The sequence below is a fragment of the Peromyscus californicus genome, unplaced genomic scaffold, assembly GCF_007827085.1.
Source record: "Peromyscus californicus insignis strain IS unplaced genomic scaffold, ASM782708v3 Scaffold_10__1_contigs__length_136768540, whole genome shotgun sequence".
In the NCBI taxonomy this organism is placed as follows: domain Eukaryota; kingdom Metazoa; phylum Chordata; class Mammalia; order Rodentia; family Cricetidae; genus Peromyscus; species Peromyscus californicus.
Window position 1 is genome coordinate 60444426 of NW_026294391.1, and position 24955 is coordinate 60469380.

Below are 24955 nucleotides of genomic sequence, written 5' to 3' on the forward strand. Positions count from 1 at the left end.
CAAATTTAGTGGTATCTTGGACAATGAGAAGATTGAACATATTTTCTACTTAAAGATTCAATTTAATAGTGGGAAATAAATTCATTTATACAGTCTCTGAATAAATTAGAACAATGCTTTGTGCCTAAATTGCAAATAATTGCTAAACAGGGAAAAATAGAGTTCCCAGGATGTAGATGGTCTCCTAACTTTCTGTTCTTTTTCTATCATGGAAATTAGCATATTTTATTTTGAAGCAGTGGAAATTATGAAAGATATCTTTCACATAAATTAACAATGAAAAATAACCCTCATCAGTATTTAAACTGAGCATCACTTATCCCAGGGGCTCTAACAATCTTAAAATCCCTTGGCATTCTGCTATCTGAAAATCTTCTAAGGTAAAAGAACTTTACACACTTGAAAAATGGCAACATTCCACATATCATATACAAATTAGGATAAATGTGAGTGTCAACAAGCTGCCATTACATTTATAAAAAGCTTTCTGAAAATGTTACTCTAGTTGGCACTGACCTCAAGGGATTCAGACAGATTTCTGCAGTGGTAGAAAAATACCAAGATTTCTTTCTGCATTCCTAGTAGAAACATACCTTCCTGCCAGTATTTATAAAAATCATGAAAAGGGAAAGTATTGGGGAAATGTAAAATATGTAGTAAATATGCAGCATAAATTGGGAAATGTTTCATGGGCTTACATACTTTTTCTACTAGATATAGAAATGTTGGCTAAATCTTACCCTTGAAGCATCTAGTAACTGTCTTGAATTGTCTTTTCCCCATCTCTGCCACGTAGCATTTCTTAATGACTCTGTATTCTATGAAGAGATTAAAAAGTGAGAATATTTAAAATTCTAAGATTATTCTTTTGTTCAAAAGCATACATAAAATTAAAACCATTGTCAATGTTAGAGAGATGGTTAGCACATGCCTAACAAAGACAAAAATGTGGATAAGGTATAAATTATGTTACTCATTAAAACATCCAAATAGGTTTTCTTTACTTATCCTATCTCCTCTGGTTGTCTTTGTTTATATTTATTCTTTTTAAAATCCTTGTTTTTAAAACCCCCTTCGTCTTCAACATCACTTCTCTTTTAAATTGCTTTTATACACCAACCATTGCCCAGCTACATCATATACTGCCAGACCAGAGTTAGAGTTAACTGCCAGGTAGGTACTCTCTCCTCCTGGTCATGGATTCTACAAGAAGAAAAAGTTACAGAGAGATGGACTTGGCTAAAGAGACACAACCAGAGTTTGGATATACTAGAACATAACTATAGATATGGCCATTGGAACACAGATTGGGGAGACAGATGTAGAAGTGAGAAATGGGCGTCTGAAGCTGAGCTATGTTTCCCCACACATCCTGGAGTTAATAGCTTGAGAGGACACCACCCTTCCCACTGCTTGGGCAAGCTACATGGGGAATAGGAAAAGTGAGATGCTGTCAGAAGAAGCTAACCAGTGACAAGTAGGTGGGCCTTCCATACTTCCTCAAAGCCTTAGTCACAGAAAGTTCAATTAGTAGAAAGAACAATCTATAAAACACCATAAACAAAGTTGTAACTAGTAGATGAGGGGTCTCAATCTGAGGAATTATGGAAGTCTAATATACATATAAAAATCTAACTTTACTGAGATTAGCATCCTTCCCCACCTCCCCCACCTATAGAGACCACCACAGAAGACAATCCAAGAGGAGAGAGAAGCCACACATGATGACTAGGAATGATAAATATCTTCTATTTTATTTTATTCTTATTTTTTTATTCTAGACTTTTATACTATAACAGTTGTTTTGTTTTAGCTTATATATGCCTGAACAGGCTCTTAGAACTGTCCCCCACCTCTGTGTGCTTATGTGTGTGTGTGTTTCTTTGTTTTCTTGTGACACTACCAGAAGCTCCCAACTCCTCAGTACCAGGAAGCAAACATCAGAAAGAGATTTCAGTTACACATTCAAAAGGCTCAATGGCAACACAGAGGACTGAAACAAATAAATGAAATACAGAAATCTATTCAGAACCTAGATGAGAAAGTGGATAAAGTGCTTAGCAATTTAGGGGACACATTTTAAAACATGGAGGAAAAGTTCAGCAAGAAAACTGAAACTCTGGAAAAGGAACAACTAGAAGTGTTGGAAATAAAGATCAATCCATCAATCAAATAAAAACAAAACAGCAGAAACTATCTCCAATAGATTTGGTCATGCAGAAAACAAACTTCATGGATGGAGGACAAGGTCAAAACAATAATATATACAGACATGCATTTTAATTAGAATGACCAAAATTTCCAAGAACTCTGGAATAAGTTCAAGAGAACAAATCTAAGAATTTGCCAGGTAGAAGAAGCTGAAATAAGGACTAAGGGCATACACAATTTCTTCAATGAAATGATGATAGAAAATTTTCCTAATCCTAAAGAAAGAAATGGCCATCTAAACACAACAGGCATTTACAAACTCAAATAGACATGACTAGATATGACCTCTCTACAACATATATCATAGTCAAAATCTCTAAAATACAAATCAAAGAATCAATATGAAAAGTAGTAAAAGGGAAATGCTAACTTATCTAAGACAAACGTCAGAATATCATCAAACCTCATTATCAACCTTCAAAACACAAAAGTATGGCACGAGATGTTCCAAGACCTGAAAGTAAATAACTGCCAACAAAGACTGCTATACTCTGAAAAGTTATTTTTAAAATAGATAGAAAAGTTAAAACATTTCAAATAAAGCACAAAGATAATTCACACCAAACAAACCAGCATTACTAAAAAAAATACTTAATAGGAATAAGATATACAGAGAAAGAAGAAAGACAATCTCATCCATGACAACATGAGAAAAATTAATTTCATGGGAAGAATAAATGAACAAAGGAGACCTAGAAAGAAATATAATGTGTTCAACAAACCAGCAAACACCCAATACTAATAAGGTAAGAAGAAAACACTACTTATAATTGAAACTAAGTGGAACAATGACCAGTGAATCCACAGGAAATATCAAATCCCTCTCAATAATAGTATTAAAGACATATGGCTTTAAACCATCATTTAAAAGATGCAGCCTGGGTAGCTAGATTAAACAAAAAAAAATCCAATCATCTGCTTTCTCCAAAACACATAGCTCACTCATAAGAATGCCCACAAACTAACAGTCAAAGGATGAAAATTAACCTACTAAGCAAATAGAAACAAAGCCAAGCACATCTTTAATCCCAGCACTCAGGAGTCAGAGGCAGGTGGATCTCTGAGTTCAAAGCCTGCCTGAACTACAGAGTGAGTTCCAGGAAAGCCAGGGATACACAGAGAAACCCTGTCTCATAAAAAAAATATCCAAAAAAGAAGAGTTAGGTGGGCAGTGGTGGCACATGGCTTTAATCTCAGCACTAGAGAGGCAGAGAAAGGTGGATCTCTGAGTTTGAGACTAGTTTGGTCTACAGAGTAATTTCTAGGACAGCCAGGGCTATAAAGAGGAACCCTGTCTAGGAAAAAAAACAACAACAAACAAAACAGAAACCAAAAAGAAGAGCTATTCTCCCATGTGATAAAGTAGACTCAAACCAAAACTCTTAGACGAGGTAAAGAAAGTCATTATATACTGATAAAGAAAACAATTCATCAAGAATATAAAACAATTGAATATATAATGAAGTTGCACTCACAACTTCATTAAACAAATACTAAAAGGCATTAAAAAGTCGTGTAGATCCCGATATAATAATAGGAGTCAGCATTATTACATTCTCATTTTTAGATAGGTTTTCCAAACTACAGAACAACAAACTTCAGAGCTAAAGCATACCATAGATCAACCATATATAAACAGGTATCTACTGCCTACAGAACCTTCTCTATTATTGGTCACATTATAGGCCACAAAGCAAAAGGCCACTAAACAAATATAAAGAAAAGAAATAGTTTCCTGTATCTAAGCAGAACACAGAGGACTAAAACTAGAAATTAACATTATGAAAAAGTACAGAAACTACAGAGACACTTGGAGATGGAACAATGTATTTTAGAATCAATATTGTGGAATGTTGAAGAAACAAGGAAAACAATAAATTCATAGAGTCAAATGAAAACTATAGTACAACTTATCTGGAACTTTGTGGTATAGCTAAGGGAGTTCTCTAAGCAGAAAGTCTACAGCTAGGAGTGCTTTATTAAAAAGAAAAGCAGCCGGGCGGTGGTGGCTCACGCCTTTAATCCCAGCACTCGGGAGGCAGAGGCAGGCGGATCTCTGTGAGTTCGAGGCCAGCCCGGTCTCCAAAGCGAGTTCCAGGAAAGGCGCAAAACTACACAGAGAAACCCTGTCTCGAAAAACCAAAAAAAAAAAAAAAAAAAAAAAGAAAAGAAAAGCAGAATCTCACATAAACAGCCCAGTGATATAGCTCAAGGTCCCAGAAAAAGAACAATCCAAACTCAAATGCAGTAGATAACAAGAAATAAGAAAGATTAGGGCAGAAGTTAATTAAATAGACAAAAAATACACAGAATCATTCAAACCATGAGTTGGTTTTATTAAGAGGTAAACAAAGCTGACAAATATCTTGTTAAACTAACTGAAGGAAAAAAGGACTCAAATAAATCAAGAAGATAAGTCAATAAGACCGAAGCAGTAAATTGTAATGAAGGTCTCCCCAGTAGGATTCACTGAATGTTACCCATTTTTAAGGAAGAGCTAACACAAATACTTCAAAAACTGTCCCATAAAATAAAAAGAGAAGGAACACTACCAAATATATTCTATGAAGAAAGTATTACCTCCATACCAAAACTGGATATGGACAAAAAAAATGAAGCTATAGACAAATTTCCTTTATGAGCATAGACACAAAAACATAGTTCAAAGCCAAATTCAAGTACACATCAGAAAGATCATACATCGTAAGTGTGATGGCTAATCTTGGTTGTTAACTCCATCTGGAATCACAGGTGTGAAGAATTTTCTGATTGGATGACTTAGGTGAGAAGACCCATCCTATATCTGAGCCACACTTTGGTGACAGCCTACATAAAAGGATGTGGAAGAAAGTTTTTGCTTTCTGTCTGCCTGCCATTATTCTTGCTAGCAAGTTCACCCATCCTGCTGCTGAAGCATTCTTTTGCTGTTATTAAAACCTACTTTTTCAGGATTCTAATGAGATTGAAGACCAGCTGGGACACCTAGCCTTCTGGACTGAACAACTATCAGATTCTTGGCCTTTCAATCCAGAGACAACCATTATTGGAGTAGCCAGACCCCACAACCTGTAAGGCATTCTAATAAATCCCACTTTGATACATATTCATTCTATCAGTTCTTTTCCTCTAGAGAACTCTGATTAATACAATAACCATGTTGATTTCATCCCAGGAATGCTAATATGGCTCAACAAAATCAAATTAATAAATGTAATATAATAGAACACAGAACTTGACTTAAAACAAATTTCATGATCATCTTAATAGATCAAAAGACAACCGACAAAGTTTAATATTCCTTCCTGATAAAAGCCATCAAGAAACCAAAAAAAAAAAAAAAAGTAACATCTTTTTTTTTTTTGAGACAGGGTTTCTCTGTGTAGATTTGCGCCTTTCCTGGAACTCACTCTGTAGCCCAGGCTGGCCTCGAACTCACAGAGATCCCCCTGGCTCTGCCTCTCGAGTGCTGGGATTAAAGGCGTGCACCACCACTGCCCGGCAAAAAAAGTAACATCTTTTGACATACATAAGGCTATATATGAATAAAACTATAGCCAAAATTATATGAAATGGGGAAAACCCAAAGACATTGCCTCTAAAAACTGAAATGAGACAAGAGTGTCCACCTTCTCCACTCTTATTAAATATAGTACTTAGATAGAACACTAAGACAAAAAAATAGGAAATAAGTCACATCAAAGAGTGCCCACTTTCTCCACTCTTGTTAAATATAGCACTTAGGTAGAACACTAAGACAAAAAATAGAAAATAAGTCACATCAACTCTATTTTCAGACATGATCCAATCTTTAAAAAAAATCCCAAATACTCCATCAGAAAAACTCTTCAGAGCTGACAAAACCAACATTTAAAAAATTAGTAGTGTGGTGATATTTTATTTGTCTACCCCAATAAAGTCTATCTGAAGATCAGAAGAAAAAGTCAGCCACTGTATTAAACATAGAAATCAGGCAATGGTAGTACACGCCTTTAATCCTAGCATTCGAGAGGCAGAGATTCATATGTGAGTTTAAGGCTACACTGAGAACAGAGCCAGGCATGGTAGTACACACCTTTATTCTCAGTGCTAATTAAACATGGAGATCTGGAGGTCTGTACAGACAGACAGGAAGTGATGTAGCTGGGCGGAGAGAGGAAGTGAGATGGCAGGGACAGAAAGGATATAGGCGTGAATATACAGGAAGTGGCCTTCTTTTCGACTGAGGATTTCTAGAGGTAAGAATGTAGCTGGCTTCTTTCTGCTTTCCTGATCTCTCAGTTTTTATCCCAATATCTGGCTCCGGGTTTTTTATTAATAAGACCGTTTAGCAATTTGTCTTACATAGTAGTATTTCCATACAGAAATAAGAAATTCACTAAAATTAGAAAAATATTCCATTTACAATAGCTACAAAAAACCCCTGAAAACTAAAATAGCTAGGCATAAGCAAAACTAAAGAGGTGAAAGATCCCAACACTGAAAACTTTATAGCAGTTTCAAAAGAAGTTGGAATACATTAGAAGGTACAAAGACCTTTCCATGCTCATATTAGCAGAATTAACATTGTAAAAGTGGCTCTATCAGCAAAAGAAGCTTATAATTTAACATAATCCCTATCAAAATTCCAACTACATTCTTCACAGAACTGAAGAAAAAATCCTAAAACTTATATGCAAATATAAATGACCTGAAACAGCCAAAACTATCACAAGCAGAAGGAATAATGCTTGAGGTATCGTAATACCTGACCTCAAGTTACAATACAGAAATATAGTGACAAAGAGAAGAAATAGGAGTATTACAAAAAAAACCAATGCAGAGTAACAAAACAGAATAGAGAACACAGAAATAAACCCATGCAGCTAAAGATCAAGATTTTTAACAATTTATGTGTATGTGCCCAAGTGAGTTCATGTGCACCACATTTGTTCAGGAGGTCATGGATGTCAGAAGAGGTGTCAGATCCCCTATGGAATTACAGGCAGTTGTGAGCCACCTGATGTGGGTGCTGGGAACCAAACCCAACAGTAAACCCCTCTTAACTGCTGGGCTCTCTCTCCAGCCTTCATCCATCTAATTTTGGACCAAAATATCAGTGATGCACATTTTGTTAAACAGACAGACTCTTTCAGAAATGTGCTGGAAAAACTTGATATCAGGAATAAAAAAAGAAATTCAAAATGAATCAAAAGCCTTAATATAAGACCTAGATCTTTGAAACTGCTAGAACAGAAAACTACTTCAAGATATAGGCATGGGTAATAACTTTCTCAAAAGAACTCTAATAGTACAGAAAAAAACTTCAAGAACTGCCAAATAAGACTACATGAAATTAAAAAGTTTCTGCACAGAAGAAAAAAAAACATAGTGAAATGAGAATCCACAGAATGTGAGAAAATCTCTGCCAACTAGTCATGCTCTATAAAGAGCTGCAAAATTTAGGCACCAGAAGAAAACCATCTTCCAATCATTAAAATGGCTAATGGAGAGAAGATAGTTTTCAAAATATTAAACACAAATGGCTGACATTTGAGAATTCAAAAATCCTTAGTCAACCTGGAAAAACTGTTTTTAGATTTCACATTACCCAGTAAAATGGCTACCATAATGAAAACACATGCTGCTAAGGATGTAGAAAAAGAGGAACCTGTATTCACTGTTGGGAATGGAAACCAGTATGGCAGCTTCTGAAAATTCTAAAAACAGAACAGATGACCTAGATATACTTCTCTCAAATATATTGAGACCAGAGCCAAGGAAACACACCTTGCCCTTAGCCAACTCAGGACTTGAAATCTAACCAGTCCCTGAGCATGAAATCCAACAAATCTCTGAGCTTGTCTCAAACTCAGGAATTGAGATCCTACCAATCCCTACCTTGAAAAATCTTCACCCTGGAAAGCTCTGCTCCTAAGAAAAAGGACTGTAACACTTTGCTGGGGAAACATTCCCCTGCCAGAACAGAGCTGTAACACTTCTGTTGGGATACTTTTCCCTTCCGAACTGCAGGTATTCCTTGGCTTCCAAATGCCAGAATACCTTTTCCTTCAGAGCTACAGGTATTTCTTGGCCTCTGACTACCCAGCATACCTTTCCCTTCAGAGCTGTAAGTATTCCATGGCTTCCAACTACCAAGATACCTTTCCCTTCAGAGCTGTAACACATATATATACAAAAGACTTGTGCTGGTTAGATTTTTGTCAACTTGATACAAACTAGTCATCTAGGTAAAGGGAACCTCAATTGAGGACTTGCCTCCATTAGAATGCTCCATGGGCAAGTCTTCAGGGCATTTTCCTGAATTATGGTTGACGTGAAAGGGACCATCCTACTGTGGATGATATCATCCTTGGGCAGGTGGTCTTTGTTTATGTAAGAAAGCCTAATGAGCAAGCCATCGAAAACAAGCCAGTAAACAGCACTCCTCCCTGTCTTTGCTTCAGTTCCTGCTGCCACACTGAAATTCTGGTTGACTGTAATTAGGGCATATAAGTCCAATAAACCCTTTCCTCTCCAAGTTACTTACGGCCAGTGTTTTATCACAGCAACAAGAAGCAAATCACATCCCCTGGACAAGAACTGGTAAAAGGAGTATTGCTGTGATGGACCTGAATGTGTTGTGTTCCCTTTTTGGGGTGGGGGGTGGGGTGGGGGGTGGGGTGGGGCTGTTTCTGGCAGGATTTTTAGAACTTTGGGATATAAAAGGCTGTTGAATGCTCAGTGCTTAATGAAATGGTTTATGGGAGCTTGGAAGCTAAGAACAATGCTGAAAGCAATGAAAACGATGGAGGCCTGACTTAGGAAGTTTCTAAAGGAAGCTTGAGAGTCCTTCAAAGAGTGTGTTGGGGCTGTTGGTGTGGCATTTTGAATTAAGAATCTGTGGGAGTAAAACCTTTGCTTTACTGTGACATAAGATGCTAGTCAGCTAGGTTGAAGAATCAGCTGTGGTTAAGAATTCAGCATTGAGCCGGGCGGTGGTGGCGCACGCCTTTAATCCCAGCACTCGGGAGGCAGAGCCAGGCGGATCTCTGTGAGTCCAGAACAGGCACCAAAACTACACAGAGAAACCTTGTCTCGAAAATAACAAACAAACAAACAAACAAACCAAACAAACAAATAAATAAATAAATAAATAAAAATTAAAAAATAAAGAATTCAGCATTATTGTTGAAGTAAAATCTTCTGGGAAGTATTTCTTCAGGGTCAGAGAACACACAAGGAATGGTCCAGGGTAGCCACAGCTGCATCTCAAACTTGGTACTATCTAAGAGGCTCCCAGTGATAGTGGTTTTGGCAGCATGGATACTTCAGCATTAAAGTAGTCATGAAGAAAATCTGAGGCTTGACAACATGTGGCGGAGTTGGAGTCCCTGAAGAGAGGTCAGAAGGTCATTGGTTAAGGGGAAGCCTCAGTTACAGTACATACTTCAGGATTCAAGGATATTGGAAATGCCAGGGCTGTAAGATGACAACCAAGAACCATGGCAGGTGTGGAGTAGAGCTGGAGTGAGCCTGTGTTACAGATGCCAGAGCTGGAGAGCTGGGGCTTACTAAGCCCTTCAGAACAAAGAAGACCATGAGTAAGTCCCAGACATCAGACACTGCTGAACTTGGGTTTACTTTGATTGGATTTGACTGCCCTCTGGTTATTCCCTTTAGCAATAAGAAAGTATTTAACTTGTTTTTGTTACAGGAATTTACAGTTAAGAATGTTGGGTATTGTTGTTTTTTAAGACTTTGGACTTTAAAAGTGTTGAAAATTTTAAAAGCTGTGGGGCTTTTAAAATTATACTTATAAAATTGTACTGTGATGTTAACATGAGATCTTGAGGATAAACAAGAATTGTAAGGTTATGGTTTAGCAGTTGTATGAATGAGTATCAAGTTGACAAGGGTTTAATTGAGCCAGTTAGTTTTTGTCAACTTAACACAAACTAGAGTCATCTAGGAAAAGGAAACTTCAATTGAGGAATTGCTTCTATCAGACTGTTCTGTGAGCATGTCTGTGAGCAATTTTCTTGATTGATGATTAATGTGAGAAGGTCCAGCCTACTGTGGGTAATGCCACCCCTGGGCAGGTAGTCCTGGGTTGTTTAAGAAAACAGGTTGAGCAAGCCATGGAAAGTAAGCCAGTAATCAGCATTCTTGCAAAGTTTCTGCATTAGTCCCTGTGGTGGTCTGAAAGAAAAGGGCCCCCAAAGTGAGTGGCACTATTAGGAGATGTGACCTTGCTGAAGTAGGAGTGGTCTTGTTGGAGGAAGTGTGTCACTGTGGAGGTGGACTTTGGGGTCTCATATATGCTCAAGCCACACTCAGTGAAACAGACCACTTCCTGTTGCCTGCAAGCCAAGATGTAGGACACTCAGCTACTTCTCCAGCACCATGTATGCCTGCATACCACTATGTCACACCATGATTATAGTGAATTAAACCTCTGAAAATGTAAGCCACCCCAATTAAATGAAGATAGTCCCTGCCTCCAGGTTCCTGCTCAGTGATCTACTGACAGTGATCATAGTGTCTAAGCCAAAAAAAAAAAAAAAAAAAAAAAAAAAAAAAAAAAAAAAAAACACCTTTCCTCCCCAAGTTGCTTTTGGTCATACTGCAGCAATAAAGAAACAAACCAGGGTAGGACTCGTAAGTCCTACCATAACATACTTGCATACCCATGCTGTGCTGTTCACAATAGCCAGGAAATGGAACCATGCTAAAAGTCTACTAATAGATTAATGGATAGAGAAAATGTGGTACATACACATTCAATAAAAAGTGAGGTCAGTATTAAATGAAATAAGCCAGACTCAGAAAGACAAGAGGCATGTTTTCTCTCACATGCAGAACCTAGATTTTATTCCTGATCCATCCCCATCCAACAAATGTGTATGTGGTATGCCATGAAAGTTAAAATGGGACCATGAGGCAGGAACAAGAAATCACAAGTGAGGGGTAGAAAGGAAAAAAACATTAAGTAATGAAATACATGTAACATATAATCAGAAGAGGGCTAATAATGGGGTAAAAGGGACCAATAAGATGGGGGCAGCCTTGAGTTCTTAGCCAGAGAAGTGTAAGACAAGCCCAAAACATAACAGGCTATTGTAGTTGCCTTTGGTTGCCTTCTATGGATTGAGGGTAAGTCCCTATTGCTGAAGACATCATGCACTTTGCACACAGAACCTGGAGGATCTGAGCTTATCTGACCTGAAAGCTTCTTCCCTTAGGGCTGGCTTTCATGGTACCAGAAGGCACCATGCAAACTATTAAGGTAGGGAAACAACCAATAGTCCTATGCAGGTATGACTCCAATGAACCACCGCCAGACCAGCATGGCACGACAAAACCTTAAGGATGCAATGGTGGCAGGCATATCTTGGTGGTAAACAACAGCTTTCTAATTGGACTTAAGCCCAGCTTAACAAGAAGGAAATAATTCCGGTGCTGGAATCCTAGCCAACTACCTGATCTTAGAGGAGAACCTCCAATCACCACTTTACTAAACCAGCAAAATTCTTAACTGCATTCTAAATATTTATTTTAATACCTATAGATAAGTGCAAGTCTTACACCTTATCAAAGAAGCTTCTCTTTGCAACATATGGAGATCATTACAGAAAACCACAACTGGTCAAAAGGCAAAGAACAACTGATCATGGGGTGTCCAGCCCCAACAGATACATTTACAACACAACTCTTGTACCTAAGGCTCAGGAAACATTATGGACGAGGTGGCAGAAAGACTCTAAGATCCAGAGGAACAGGATATTTGCAGTGAGAGTACATCTTCCTGAAATTTCAGAGAAGCTACACCCATGAAGTCTCAATAACTTCGCTACCTAACCAAAACCTGAGCAAGGAAGGCACCAACAGACATGCTAACATGGAAGGGAGAAATCTCATAGGGCCCCAACCATAAATAAAGAACTATAGGCAACTAAGGAATATTGAGAATGGCAGAAATAGATTTCTCCAGGAAGAACCCCCAATTGTTTATATGATACCAAGTGGTCAGCCCTGAAAACATATATACTGTAACATTAAACAGACTAGACAGATAGTATTCATATGTTTATGAATATATAAATACACACACACACACACACACACACACACACACACACCAACAATGAAAGAAAAAGCCATGATTTTAAGAGTAAGGAGGAATACATGGAAGGGGTTGGAGGGAGGAAATGGGGAAAATCATGTTATTATATTTTAATTTAAAAAAACAAAATATTAATAACAAAATAAAAATGGAATAGGAGGAAAAGGAGACAGTAAAGGAGGTGAAATAGTCTAAATAGAAGGAAATGAAAAAAGAATTTCTCCATGGTAACACCATATGGACATCCCTAAAATTGACAAACATCTATCTGAAATACACATCAACTCAGTGAGAATAAAAATGTTTCTTAGGTCCAGTCTCTCACAAAAGGCAAGCAATGGGCTTCACTTAAGCTGTAATGGATTATATACCAATGTTATACATTCCAAAATGCCAAGAGATCCAAATCAACAACAACAAATCTGGCATATGAAAAAAAGTAGACACAATACTGAGAAAATAATCTCACTTGTATTCTGAAATTCAAGAATCAGTAACTGATCTCTTTATATATATGGTATTCCCTGAATCAGGAAAATTATTGATAGCTATATGCAAACTATCATGACAAACCTCTTATTCCAGATCTTCTCCAACAGTTTCTATTGGAGCCGATTTAGGTTTCCTAGTGGCTTTACCCAGCAGGTCTACATAAAGAGGATGATTAGATCACAGGCCTGAGTACCAGGTGTCTTGAGATGGTCTGCACTAAGCTGTGCTACGGGGAGGTCTTTTGCTCCACCCCTTGGCATTCCTAGGGTAGAGAGAGTCAGGGCCTGATGGATTAGGATCCAGGCCTGTGTTTTCTATCTTTTCTCTCCTCTCTATCCTTCTGTCTAGTATTTCCTGCTGCTTCTACTCATGAGTACTCTGGGGAACTGTGGGGGTGGAATGGCTCCCCACAAGTTTCACCACAGTAATCAAGCCATCCATCCTCAAAGTCTGTTCCAGGTTCAGGTTCGTTACTTGATAAAAGACCCTGATAAAAAGCAACCCTGGGTAGAAAGGAATTTACTTCAGTTCACAATTTCAGGCCATGGTCTATCATTGTGGGGAAATTTAAGCAGGAACTTCAAACAGGAAGTCAAAACACACCCACAGTCAAGAGCAGAGAGGAATTAATTCATGCACGCGTATTTCCTTGTACTCAGCTTGAATTCATCGCTCTTACACAGTTCAGTACCTCATGCCTAGGGAATGATGCCAATCACAGTGAGCTGGGTCTTCCTACATCAATTAACTAAGACAATTCCACACAGGCATGCCCCCAGACCAAGAGACTCATGTCCCAAGTGATTATAGGTTGTGTTGTGTCAGGCCAACAATTAAAATTAAATATCACAATGCTCTTCTGGCACTTCACTGCTTTCTTCGCTGTTCTTCTTCACATTCAGACCTTATACAAGTTTTATTCCATCTTCTTCTTTCTTGTAAGCTCCTAATTCAGGAAACTGGACATCAAAGGAAGCAATAAATTACATACTACTGAAGATAACAGATGTGACAAACATGCACAAATACCAAAGAAATTTAATATGCAGAAAATGGCAACCTGACAGTCCATTTTAGGAAACAGGTAAGTTTAAAATGTATACAATGGATACCTGTGTTTATTTCATCTTTAAAAAGAAAACATTCTGACAGAATCCGCCAGCTCTGTGGACCAAGAGGTGAGTGACTCTTCTCCCACACAGAGAGTCCTGCCTATAGGACCTAGGCCCGGGGGCACAACTTGTGCCCGGGAACCCCCACCCATCTCTGCCCCAGTTGCCAGCCAGCAGGGAAGACTCCTGTGGGCAGGCTTCCCCACCTTTCCCCCATCAGACCCTGCAATCTACAAGACCCACCCCCTACTCCAAACCCACCAATACCCCTGTGACCTTAGCAGCTTGCTGAGAAAGATTCCGCCAGCTATGAATGGACCAAGAGCTGCTCCCTGAGACACAGAATCCACCAGCTCAGACTGCACCAAGAGCAGCTCCCAAGGACTCAGAATGTGCCAGCTCCAATTAGACCAAGAGCTACAATTGGACCAAGAGTGACCCCCTGAGACACAGACACCAATGGACCAATGGAATTGAACTGAAGACCCTGACATTAATCTACACACCTATGAACACCTTATTTTTGACCAAGAAGCCAAAACGTATAATGGAAAAAAGAAAGCATCTTCAACAAATGGTGCTGGTAGAACTGGATGTCAACATGTAGAAGATTACAAATAGATCCATATTTATCTCCATGCACAAAACTCAAGTCCAAGTAAATCAAAGACCTCAGCATAAATCCAGTTACACTGAACAGGATAGAAGAGAAAGTAGGAAGTAGTCTTGAATGCATTGGCACAGGAGACCACTTCCTAAATATAACACCTGTAGCACAGACACTGAGAGCAACAATTAATAAATGGGACTTCCTGAAACTGAGAAGCTTCTTTAAGGCAAAGGACACAGTCAATAGGACAAAACGACAGCCTACAGAATGGGAAAAGATCTTCACCAACCCCACATCTGACAGAGGGCTGATCTCCAAAATATATAAAGAATTTAAGAAACTAGACATCAAAATACCTAACAGTCCAATTAAAAAATGGGCTAGAGCGCTAAACAGAGAATTCTCAACAGAAGAATCTCAAATGGCTGAAATACATTTAAGGAATGGCTCAACATCTTAGTCATCAGGGAGATGCAAATCAAAACAACTCTGAGATACCATCTTACACCTGTCAGAATGGCTAAGATAACAGCTTAAGTTGGAGAGGATGTGGAGCAAGGGGAATACTCTTCCACTGCTGATGGGAGTGCAAACTTGTACAGTCACTTTGAAAATTGGCATGGTGATTTCTCAGAAAATTGGGAATCAATCTTCCTCAAGACCCAGCTATACCACTCTTGGAATACAAGGAATGCTCAATCATACCACAAGGACACATGCTCAACTATATTCATAGCAGCATTATTCATAATAGCCAGAACCTAGAAACAACCTAGATGCCCCTCAACCAGAGAATAGATAAAGAAAATGTGGTACATATACACAGTGGAGTACTACTCAGAAGTAAAAAACAATGACAGCATGAAATTTGCAGGCAAATGGATGGACATAAAAAATACCATCCTGAGTGAGGTAACCCAGACTCAGAAGGACAAACATGAGCCTTCATCAAGTAACTGATGGAAGCAGATGCAGAGATCCACAGCCAAGCATCAGGCTGAGCTCCAGGAGTCCAGTAGAAGAGAGAGAAGAGGGATTCTACGAGAAAGGAGCATCAAGATTATAATGGGGAAACCTACAGAGACAATCAAACCAAGCTAGTGGGAACTCATGAACTTTAGACCAACAGCTGTGGAACCTGCATGGGACTGGACTAGGCCCTCTGCATAAGCAAGACAGTTGTATAGCTTGATCTGCTTAAGGGGCCCCCTGGCAGCAGGATCAAGATCCATCCCTGGTGCATCAGCTGGCTTTCTGGAGCCCACTACCTATGGTGGGACACCTTGCACAGCCTTGAGGCATGGGAAGGGGCTTGGACCTGCTGTACCAGGCTCTGCTGACTCCCCATAGAGTCCATACATCATTGGAGAAGGTAATGGGGGGAGCATTGTGGGGGAGGATGGAAGAGTGGGAGGGAAGAGAGGGGAAACTGTGGTTGGTATGTAAAATGAATAAAAATTCCTTAATTGAAAAAAAAACATTCTGAAAGAACTGAACTTTAAGGAATCTGTGATTTGAGCATATTGCCTACTCTCACTTACACTAGCAGCATTCATCTACTAATCATTAAACATACCTTGCTCTCTGTAGATGCTATGTAAGGATTTATTAAATGAATACAATACTAAAACCAAAGACTTACTAGACAAAACTAACTCTATGTAAATAGACCCAAGAAGAAAGCCTAACAAAATCAAAATCTATTTTTGTTACATTTATATTTTTCTTTAAGGTAAAATTCAACCTTTGCAAAAATAATCCTAACAACATTTATTTAGTAATTATTATTGTTTACAACCTTTTCATAAATTAACTTTTATAATTCAACTCATGTTCACTGTTTATGATACCTGAAGACTTAACTAATAGTGAAAGAGATTTAGAGGATTGGGTGTGTAGGTTAAGAATAAACCAACTGCCTGGCATGCACAGGCCCTAAATCGGACTCTGAGCATTGTAGAAATAAAGGAGAAAAAACACAAAATCAAAGGAAATTTACAACAGTTTATTATCAACCCATCAAGGATTCGAGTCATTTACATATTCTGCATTCCTGAAACTTTAGAAACAAAAGTAAGCTTACAATTATGCATCCTTGATGCTTGTAATTTTTAACAATATTCATAAGTCATGTGTGAATACTGTTATTATCTAATCATTAATCATCTGTGATCAAAATATAAAACATTTAAATTTACCTTACAGCACATTTTTAAAGAGAAATGGCTGTAATATAAACCTATTACACATTTAATCAACTTGAAAGTATTAAAAGTGTGACTGCCATAAAATTTGGTTTTCTTTCCAGCTGCTGAGAAACTAGATAGAGGTGAAGAGTAAGGAAGAGGGTAGAGCAAAAAGAGAGGGAGAGAGAGGAAGAAGAGTGGCAGGTAGACTTCCTAGAGTTTATAATTACAATCCTCAGATGAAAGCTAAGGAAAGGGGACTTTCCCTGTGGTGGGTACTCAAAAATGCTTGATGAATAAATATAATTTTGGATAGTCACCAATAAATCACCAACCCATGATTCTAGAACAAGTGTTGGTATTTTTTGTTTTAGTAATTATTAAAAGTGGTAAAGCCTGAGGCACATAAGAACTCACAGACTGTGGTAGCATGCATAGGGCCAACACGGGTTCAAGCCAGATGGGGTCCCAGTGCTGAGAGGGGGAGGTGAACACAAATTTCCACTGCTAATGAAGAAGCTATCTGCAACTGATAAATGCTTTACAAAGGAAATAACTGCTTTAAAAAGGAAAAATTAGTTTTCTCCAATGGAGTCTCACTGGGTTTACTAACCATACTTCAGAGTAGGCCCCATGCCAAGGAATTGTTGGCTAACACAAATGAACTCAATGATATTTTTGTAGACTTTTTACCCTATATTGCTTTGTTTGGGCATTTTTTGTCTTGTTGGTCTTTTGCTTGTATGTTCTGGTTTCCATTTTTGTGGTTTTGTGGTGTGTGTGTGTGTGTCTGGGGAGACAGTCAGACAGGGACAGACAGAGAGAGATTATGTGTGTGTTTTTTAAGAGAAAAGAAAGGGCATGGAGATGAATGGGTGGGAAGGATCTGGGAGAGAAGAAACGTGTGATCACAATATATGAATTTTTTCACTAAAAATATACTTACATGAAAATAACAACAGACAGTAAAGCTAATTTTATGAAAGAATATCACACACAAGCCAAATTAAAAAAAAAGCAATTTCCCTCTAATTTCTATGCCCAGCATCATGCAGTGCTCATACTAAGATGTACAATATGATGAATTGGGAGATAATTATCACAGGCAAGCTAATTAATAGCACGGCTAGCTTCTCACAGTTAGTTACCTTTTTGCATGTGGTCAGAATCCCTCAAATCTACTCTTAGCAAATTTCTTATATACAATATGGAATTATTGGGGTTGGGTAAATGGCTCAGCAATTAAGAACCCTGGCTATTCTTCAGAGGACCCTGGGGTTCAATTCACATGCATCTGTAATTCCAGCTCTAGGGAATCCAATGCCCCTCTTTGGCCGCTGCAGGCACTACATGCACATGATACACAAAAATACATGCAGGCAAAACACCCATACACAAACCACAATAATAAATTAAAATAAAACTATAAAAAATATTTAGTAAATAAAAGCCAATAAGGAATTATTAACAACAGTGATGGTGCTGTATTAGCCTTGCTTATTTTATATTGTGGCATTTTTGCACTCTTTGGCCAACATCAGTCCATTTCCCTTGCTTCCTTGTACCCCTCCAATAACTGCCATTCTACTCTGTGTGTCTACACACATTTTTAGCATTCAATATAGGAGTGAGATTATGTGGTATTTTTCCGTGTGAGTCGTTCTCCTCACATCTGCAGGATTAACACCACCAGTTGTCCTCTGACTTCCACATGTGTGTCATAACATGTGCATGTACCCCTACTGCGATGGCCATTTTTGGTTTTCAACTTGACTATATCTGGAATGAACTACAATCCAGAAATGAAGAACATATCTGTGAGAGATTTTCTGCTTGGTTTTAAGTAATTGAATCTGCTTCTGGTCCAGAACATTGAGGCAGGAAGACACGAGCCTTTGATCCACATCTTGAGGCCTGAAGGCATACCTTTAACCTGGGCCACACCTTCTGCTGCAAACCTATATAAAGACATGGAAGAAGGAAGCACTCTCTCTTTGCCTGCTTGCCTCTGCCTTGCTAGCACATCCATTCCTTCACTGGCATTGGAACCTATTTCTTCAGGATTCCAGCATATACAGAGGACCAGCTGAAACATCCAGCCTTGTAGAACTAAGCAACTACTAGATTCTTGAGCAACTACTAGATTCTTGGACTTTCCACTCATAGCTAGCCATTGTTGGATTAGCTGGACTGCAGCCTGTAATAAATTATATATCATATATATATGGAGAGAGAGAGGGATATTCTTTCCATATGTTCTGTGACTCTAGAGAGCCCCGAATAATAATACACTCCCACACAAGGAAATAAATGCAATAAAAAAAGTCTCCACTAGTATCATCACAAAAAAAAAAATCTAACATATAAGTATATTTACAGATTTCCTCTCTCTTTTTTTTTTTTGGTTTTTCGGGACAGGGTTTCTCTGTAGTTTTGCGCCTTTCCTGGAACTCACTTTGTAGACCAGGCTGGCCTCGAATTCACAGAGATCCTCCTGCCTCTGCCTCCCGAGTGCTGGGATTAAAGGCCTGCGCCACCACCGCCCGGCACAGATTTCCTCTCTTAATAAGTATTTTTCCTTTTATCTTCCAATTTTTATATTTTTGAAACATAACATCAGCAAAAATCCTATTTAGCAAAGATTCTTCACAGAATTGGGAATGCTTGGTTAGGCGAATTTCTGGAAGTAAGCTGCCTCGATCGCATTAGCATAAAGTCATTTACCTGTGTAATATGATTTTGTCAATATGAAACTTAGTCACTGCTCCTTACATTTTAGCTAATGGTATAAGATCCCACAGTGCTTGCTAATAGAGTAACAACAAATTATAAAGCATTTGTACATTAAAACCAGTAACCTGGCTGAAGGTACAGTTCAGTGGTACTGTGCTAGCTTGCCTAGTATGTGCAAGGCTCTTAGTTCATTTGCCAGAATGACAGGAGGAAAAAAGAGAAGAGAAAAAAATGACTAAATAGTACAAAAGTCAGAACCAACTTCTTTTAAAGAAGGAAACTAAGGAGCAAACACAAACGATCATACTGAGTAAATTTACAGAAAGCCCATTTAACAATAAATTATTTTACTAAGATAGGATTCCAAGAATTTTAGAAAGTTCATATCAACCTTACACTATTCATAATTTCCAGCCCTACTATGTTTGTGCATAGTGGTTTGAAAGAAAATGCCCCCAAAGGGAGTGGCAAGATTAGGAGGTGTGGCCTTGAGTGGTGTGTGGTTTTGTTGAAGGGAGTCACTGTGGAGGAGGGCTTTGAGGTACCATATATTTCCAAGCCATGCCCAATGAGACAGATGACTTCCTGTTGCCTGGGGGGGGGGTCAAGATGTAGAACTGTCAGCTACTTCTCCTTCTAACTGCACACCACCATGTCACACCATGATGATAATGGACTAAACCTCTGAAAATATAAGCTACCCCAATTAAATGTTTTCCTTTATAAGGCTTGCTGTGGTCATGGAGTCTCTTCACAGCAATAGAAACCCTAACTAAGACATATAGAATTGAGACAATACCACACATTTTCCATCTGCAGCAGAATCCTGAGATAATGTGAAAAAAAGTCAAAGAATGAAGAATTGGATTTATTTTTTGCCACTTTACAGTTTCAAATTTGGGTAATGTGATAGCTTTACTCTTTGTGTTTACTTGGAAAAAATCCTCAAGCAATATTTTTACTCTCATTTCCATAGCTGGACAGTTTCAATCAATGGTAGTTCTACCACTTTGTTTAAGTATATTTTTCTACAAATGCTCATTTATGACTGTTGCTTTCTATGGATGTGTCTGATTGCTACTAATGACTAAATTATCTGGAAAATTACCCTAAATTCATACAAGACAACATTTTTAATTTATGTGGGTCATTCTACAAGGCTTACTATGTGGGTCATATCCAAACACCTCAGTTCTCTTTATAAGCATTCCAGCAAAGGCTGATACTGGGCATGCCTTTTGTATGAAATTCAAGATATAATTTGTTTATAAGAGGTGTAGACTAAGACATTATCAATATAAACACAAATCTAAGCTCAGGGCTTACAAATGATCCTAATGAGTTCCTGATTAGCACTAGAACAAGAAGGAACATTTAAAAAGATATTTGGTTTTGTGAATTTTAAATTGCTTTTCGCTTATCTATACATAGTCTTTCCAGCATGCTAAAAGCTCCTTTCTACTAAAGAAATAGGTAAAAACCAGGCCTTTGATGTAATTTCTGATATCAATCTGCTACTCCCCTCAAAATGGTGGCTTCTCTGTCTCCTTGCTAACCTATGTTTTGTTTCTCTTTTTATATGTTCATTGATTTCTCTTTCTTCTTTTGAATTGATAGTTTAGTGTTGCTAACGGCACTCAAGCTTGAGAAAGGTGCTAACCCTTATTCCATTATCTCCTCATAGCTAATTGTACAAGGACATGGAACAAAATGGAACTGTCTTTTTCTGATAAAAGTACTATCACCCAAACCAACTCAATCAGCTCCTCACATTAAAAAAATGGGGAACTTTTTCAAAATATATTGCAAATTCACCCTCAAAACAAACACATTTAAAAATGTCTTAATTTTGCTCCCTCTCATTTTTTCATAGGTCTATTTAAGCCCTGAAAATCTGTCACTTTTTTCTTCTAAAAATATCAACTCTTCTTTCAACCACACTTCAAAAATTCTAAAAGGTGACCATAAATCATACAATAGTTAGAACACTTGTTTTCACATAATGCCAGGAAGAAATCTGACAGCTCTCCTAGAAGCATTTGAAGAGCTGAATTTTTAAAGCTGCTTTGAAAAGAAGTATGTAGAGCCTTCAAGTCACTTTAGAATGCTTTAACAGTAAACAAACCTTGGACCAGGGAGATGGCTCAGCAGGTAAAAGCACTTGCCATGCAAGCCTAATGACCTGAATTTGATCCCCTGAACCCATGCAAAAAGTCAGGTGCCATGGCTCACATCTCTAATTTCAGCACTCCTTCAATGAGACAGAGGAGGTAGAGACAGGAAAATTGCCCAGAAGCTCACAGGCTAGCTAAAGTATGCTGTACAGTGAAAGAAATAAGACTGCCTCAATGAGGTGGAAGGTGAGAACCAACTCCCAAAAGCTTAATATACTCTGACTTCGACATGCTTGCCACGGCAAGTACTTACACATTCTCTCTCATTCTCTCTCTCTCTCTCTCTCTCTCTCTCTCTCTCTCTCTCTCTCTCTCTCTCTCTCTCTCTCTCTCACACACACACACACACACACACACACACACAATTAAATTTCAAATAAAGAATAAACAAACTGCTGTAAATTGTCCATACAACCCTGCTAAATGGAACTCACTTTTATAATATAAAAAAATGAGTTTTGTCTTAGACATTGGACAGAACAATGATTTCAAAACTCATAGTCCTTATGCTTTTAGCCTAAAACAGACAGATGCAGAAATAAATGTCATAGCAAGACAAATATTATGATGAGACATTACCACCATCTACCCTAAAATCCCAGCTAGTTCAGTTCAGAACAGTATAGCAAATCCATTTATTTATTATATTTCATAGTCTCATTTTGATCTTGGCTTGCTAAGGTATGTTTATATTATACAGATTGTTTATTAGGAATAACTATTCTATAATCACTTCAGTAGAAATAACTATAGTCACTATTCTTTAAGTACATACTACTTGGCAAGCACAAGACACAATACAACATATATCATTTCCTTCTTACACCCCTACAATGTAGGGTCCTATTATTATTGTTATTAGTGTTCCCATTTCACAGACAAGAAACCCAGGCTCAGAGGCTGCTTGCTTAAGGCTATACAGTCAGTAAGTAGCAGACTGAAAATATCCATCCCTAACACTGTCACTACTAGCAATATCAGCAATTCACTGGACCTAGTGAATTTAGAATTTAGTAACTGTCATCTTGCAACATCTAGGCTGATTTTTCTGTTAACAAGGCACCTCTCACTAAAGTGATAATTAAGCTTACAAAAACTGTCAGATATGAATCAACTTATATTGAACTCTGGAGCCTAATGAAAAACTAAAAACAACCAGAGGAGAAGATAATGAAAAAAAAAAGCTGTTGCTAAATCTAAGAAAAAATGTGTGTGAAATTTGGGCTTACTCACATACAAGTTGCATCCTCCGTGGGCATACAGCCTAAATTTCAGACATGACTTACTGGACCACAGGAGAAAACATGGTCCTTGTGCTCAAAGAACTGTGGTTACACATTTTGATCTGTTTGGTAGGGAGCATAGATTCATGGGCTTATCAAACTAAATTGAAGCTGGACTGACCTTTTATGGTGTTGAAATTATATAAAGACACATGCCTGAGGCAAGAAGACAGAGTAAGCATCCTAGGAAGAAAGAGGCTAGAAGATATGGGAGAATAAGGGCTTTGAACAGAGAAAGGAAAATATTAGCTATGAAAATAAATAAAGGAACACAATAGTCTACATTAGCATGTATTCAATAAGAGGCCAAGAAAAAGAAAAAGCTGAAATGGAAAGAAATATATACCAAAAAATGTCAAAAAATTAAAGATGAAAGACTTCACTTTAGAAGAGCCCATAAACTGCCAAGAGGAAAAATATGAAGAAAAAAAAGCTATCTCCTGAATACAGCAACAATAAAATTTAACAATATCAAAGGTGAGGAGGCAGGCTGGAAAGATGTCTCAATGGTTTAGAGCACTTATTGCTTTTCTAGAGGACCTGGGTTCAATTTCCAATACCAACGTAGGGGCTCAAAATCGTCTGTAACTCCAGTTCCAAGAGATCAATGCCACAGGTGCAGGCTAAACACCCATACACATAAAAAATATTTGTTTTTTTGGTTTTTCAAGACAGGGTTTCTCCGTGTAGTTTTGGTTCCTGTCCTGTATCTCACTCTGTAGACCGGGCTGGCCTCGAACTCTCAGAGATCTGCCTGGCCTTGCCTCCCAAGTGCTGGGATTAAAGGTGTGCGCCACCACTGCCCAGGCATTAAAAATATTTTTAAAGCAAAATAAAACAATATATTCTAAAAGACTCTTTTAAAAAAGTAACACAATAAGTAAAGAGAACCAGAAGGACATCAGACTTCTCCATTGCTATGTTAGATGCAAAAAAGATATTAGAGGGAGGTTTTCAAAGCACTGGAGAAAAACAATGTTAAACTCAAACATTTTGTTTGTTTTTGGAGACCCTCTTGCTTCAGCACCCAAGTACTGGCATTACAAACATGTGTCACCACACTTGGCTGAAACTGGAATTTTAATACAACTAAACTGTCTTTCTAGTCTGATGGCATTATAGACACAAATTTACATGGGTATGTATAGTTTTTTAAAAAATATAAATCAAGCTGTACACTTGGGATATGTGCATTTTCTACACACATACTTCAACAGTGCTAAAATCCTAAGACAGGATCTCGAGATAGTAGGATAGTAGTAGTGGCCTCAACTATATACCAAGTTGAAAGTCAGTCTTGGCTACAAGAGACACTATGACAAAAACTACATGAAACAAACTGACATACCAAACAAACAAAGGATGACAGCTCTGCAAACAAGGGATGCTATGGAAAGAACTGCTAATAAAACAGATGAAAAGGAAAAGTGTAGGGTGGCCCAGTGGTTAAGAGCATTAACTGCTCTTCTAGAGGAGCCAGAGTTCAATTCCCAGAACCCGCATGATTCCCAACCACCTTCAACTCCAATCCTAGGAGCTCCAACAGCCTCTGCTGGCCTCCTCAGGCAGCAGCCATGCAAGTGGCACACAGACATACATGCAGACAAAACACCCATATACATAAAACACAATTCAAATAAATAATAAATAAACTTTAAAAAGTGAAAGAGGCCTGGAGAGATGGCTCAGAGGTTAAGAGCACTGACTGTTCTTCCAGAGGTCCTGAGTTCAATTCCCAGCACCCATATGGTGGCTCACGACCACCTGTAATGAGATCTGGTGCCCTCTTCTGGCCTGCATGTATACATGCAGGTGGAACACTGTATACATAATAAATAAATAAATCTTTAAAAAAAAAACAACTTGATCTTGACACCCCCCCCCCATATAATCCCTCCTCCCTTTCCTCAGGAGGACTCCAGGTGCTCGGCCCAGTGCTCGGTTGTGGATCTCTGCATCTACTTCCATCAGTTACTGGATGAAGGCTCTCTGATGACAATTAGAATAGTCACCAATCTGATTACAGTAGATGGCTAGTTCAGGCACCCTCTC

At 38.2% G+C, this 24955-nt stretch overlaps 1 protein-coding gene across 1 annotated transcript in view; it reads right to left on the reverse strand.

Annotated features, from left to right (window-relative positions):
* The window catches only part of Abcb7 (ATP binding cassette subfamily B member 7), a 162554-nt gene that overhangs the window by 82922 nt on the left and 54677 nt on the right, over positions 1-24955 (reverse strand). The window contains exon 2 of the mRNA XM_052734391.1: positions 741-818. Coding sequence (XP_052590351.1) covers positions 741-818 — 78 coding nt within the window. The remainder of the gene's footprint in view (positions 1-740; positions 819-24955) is intronic.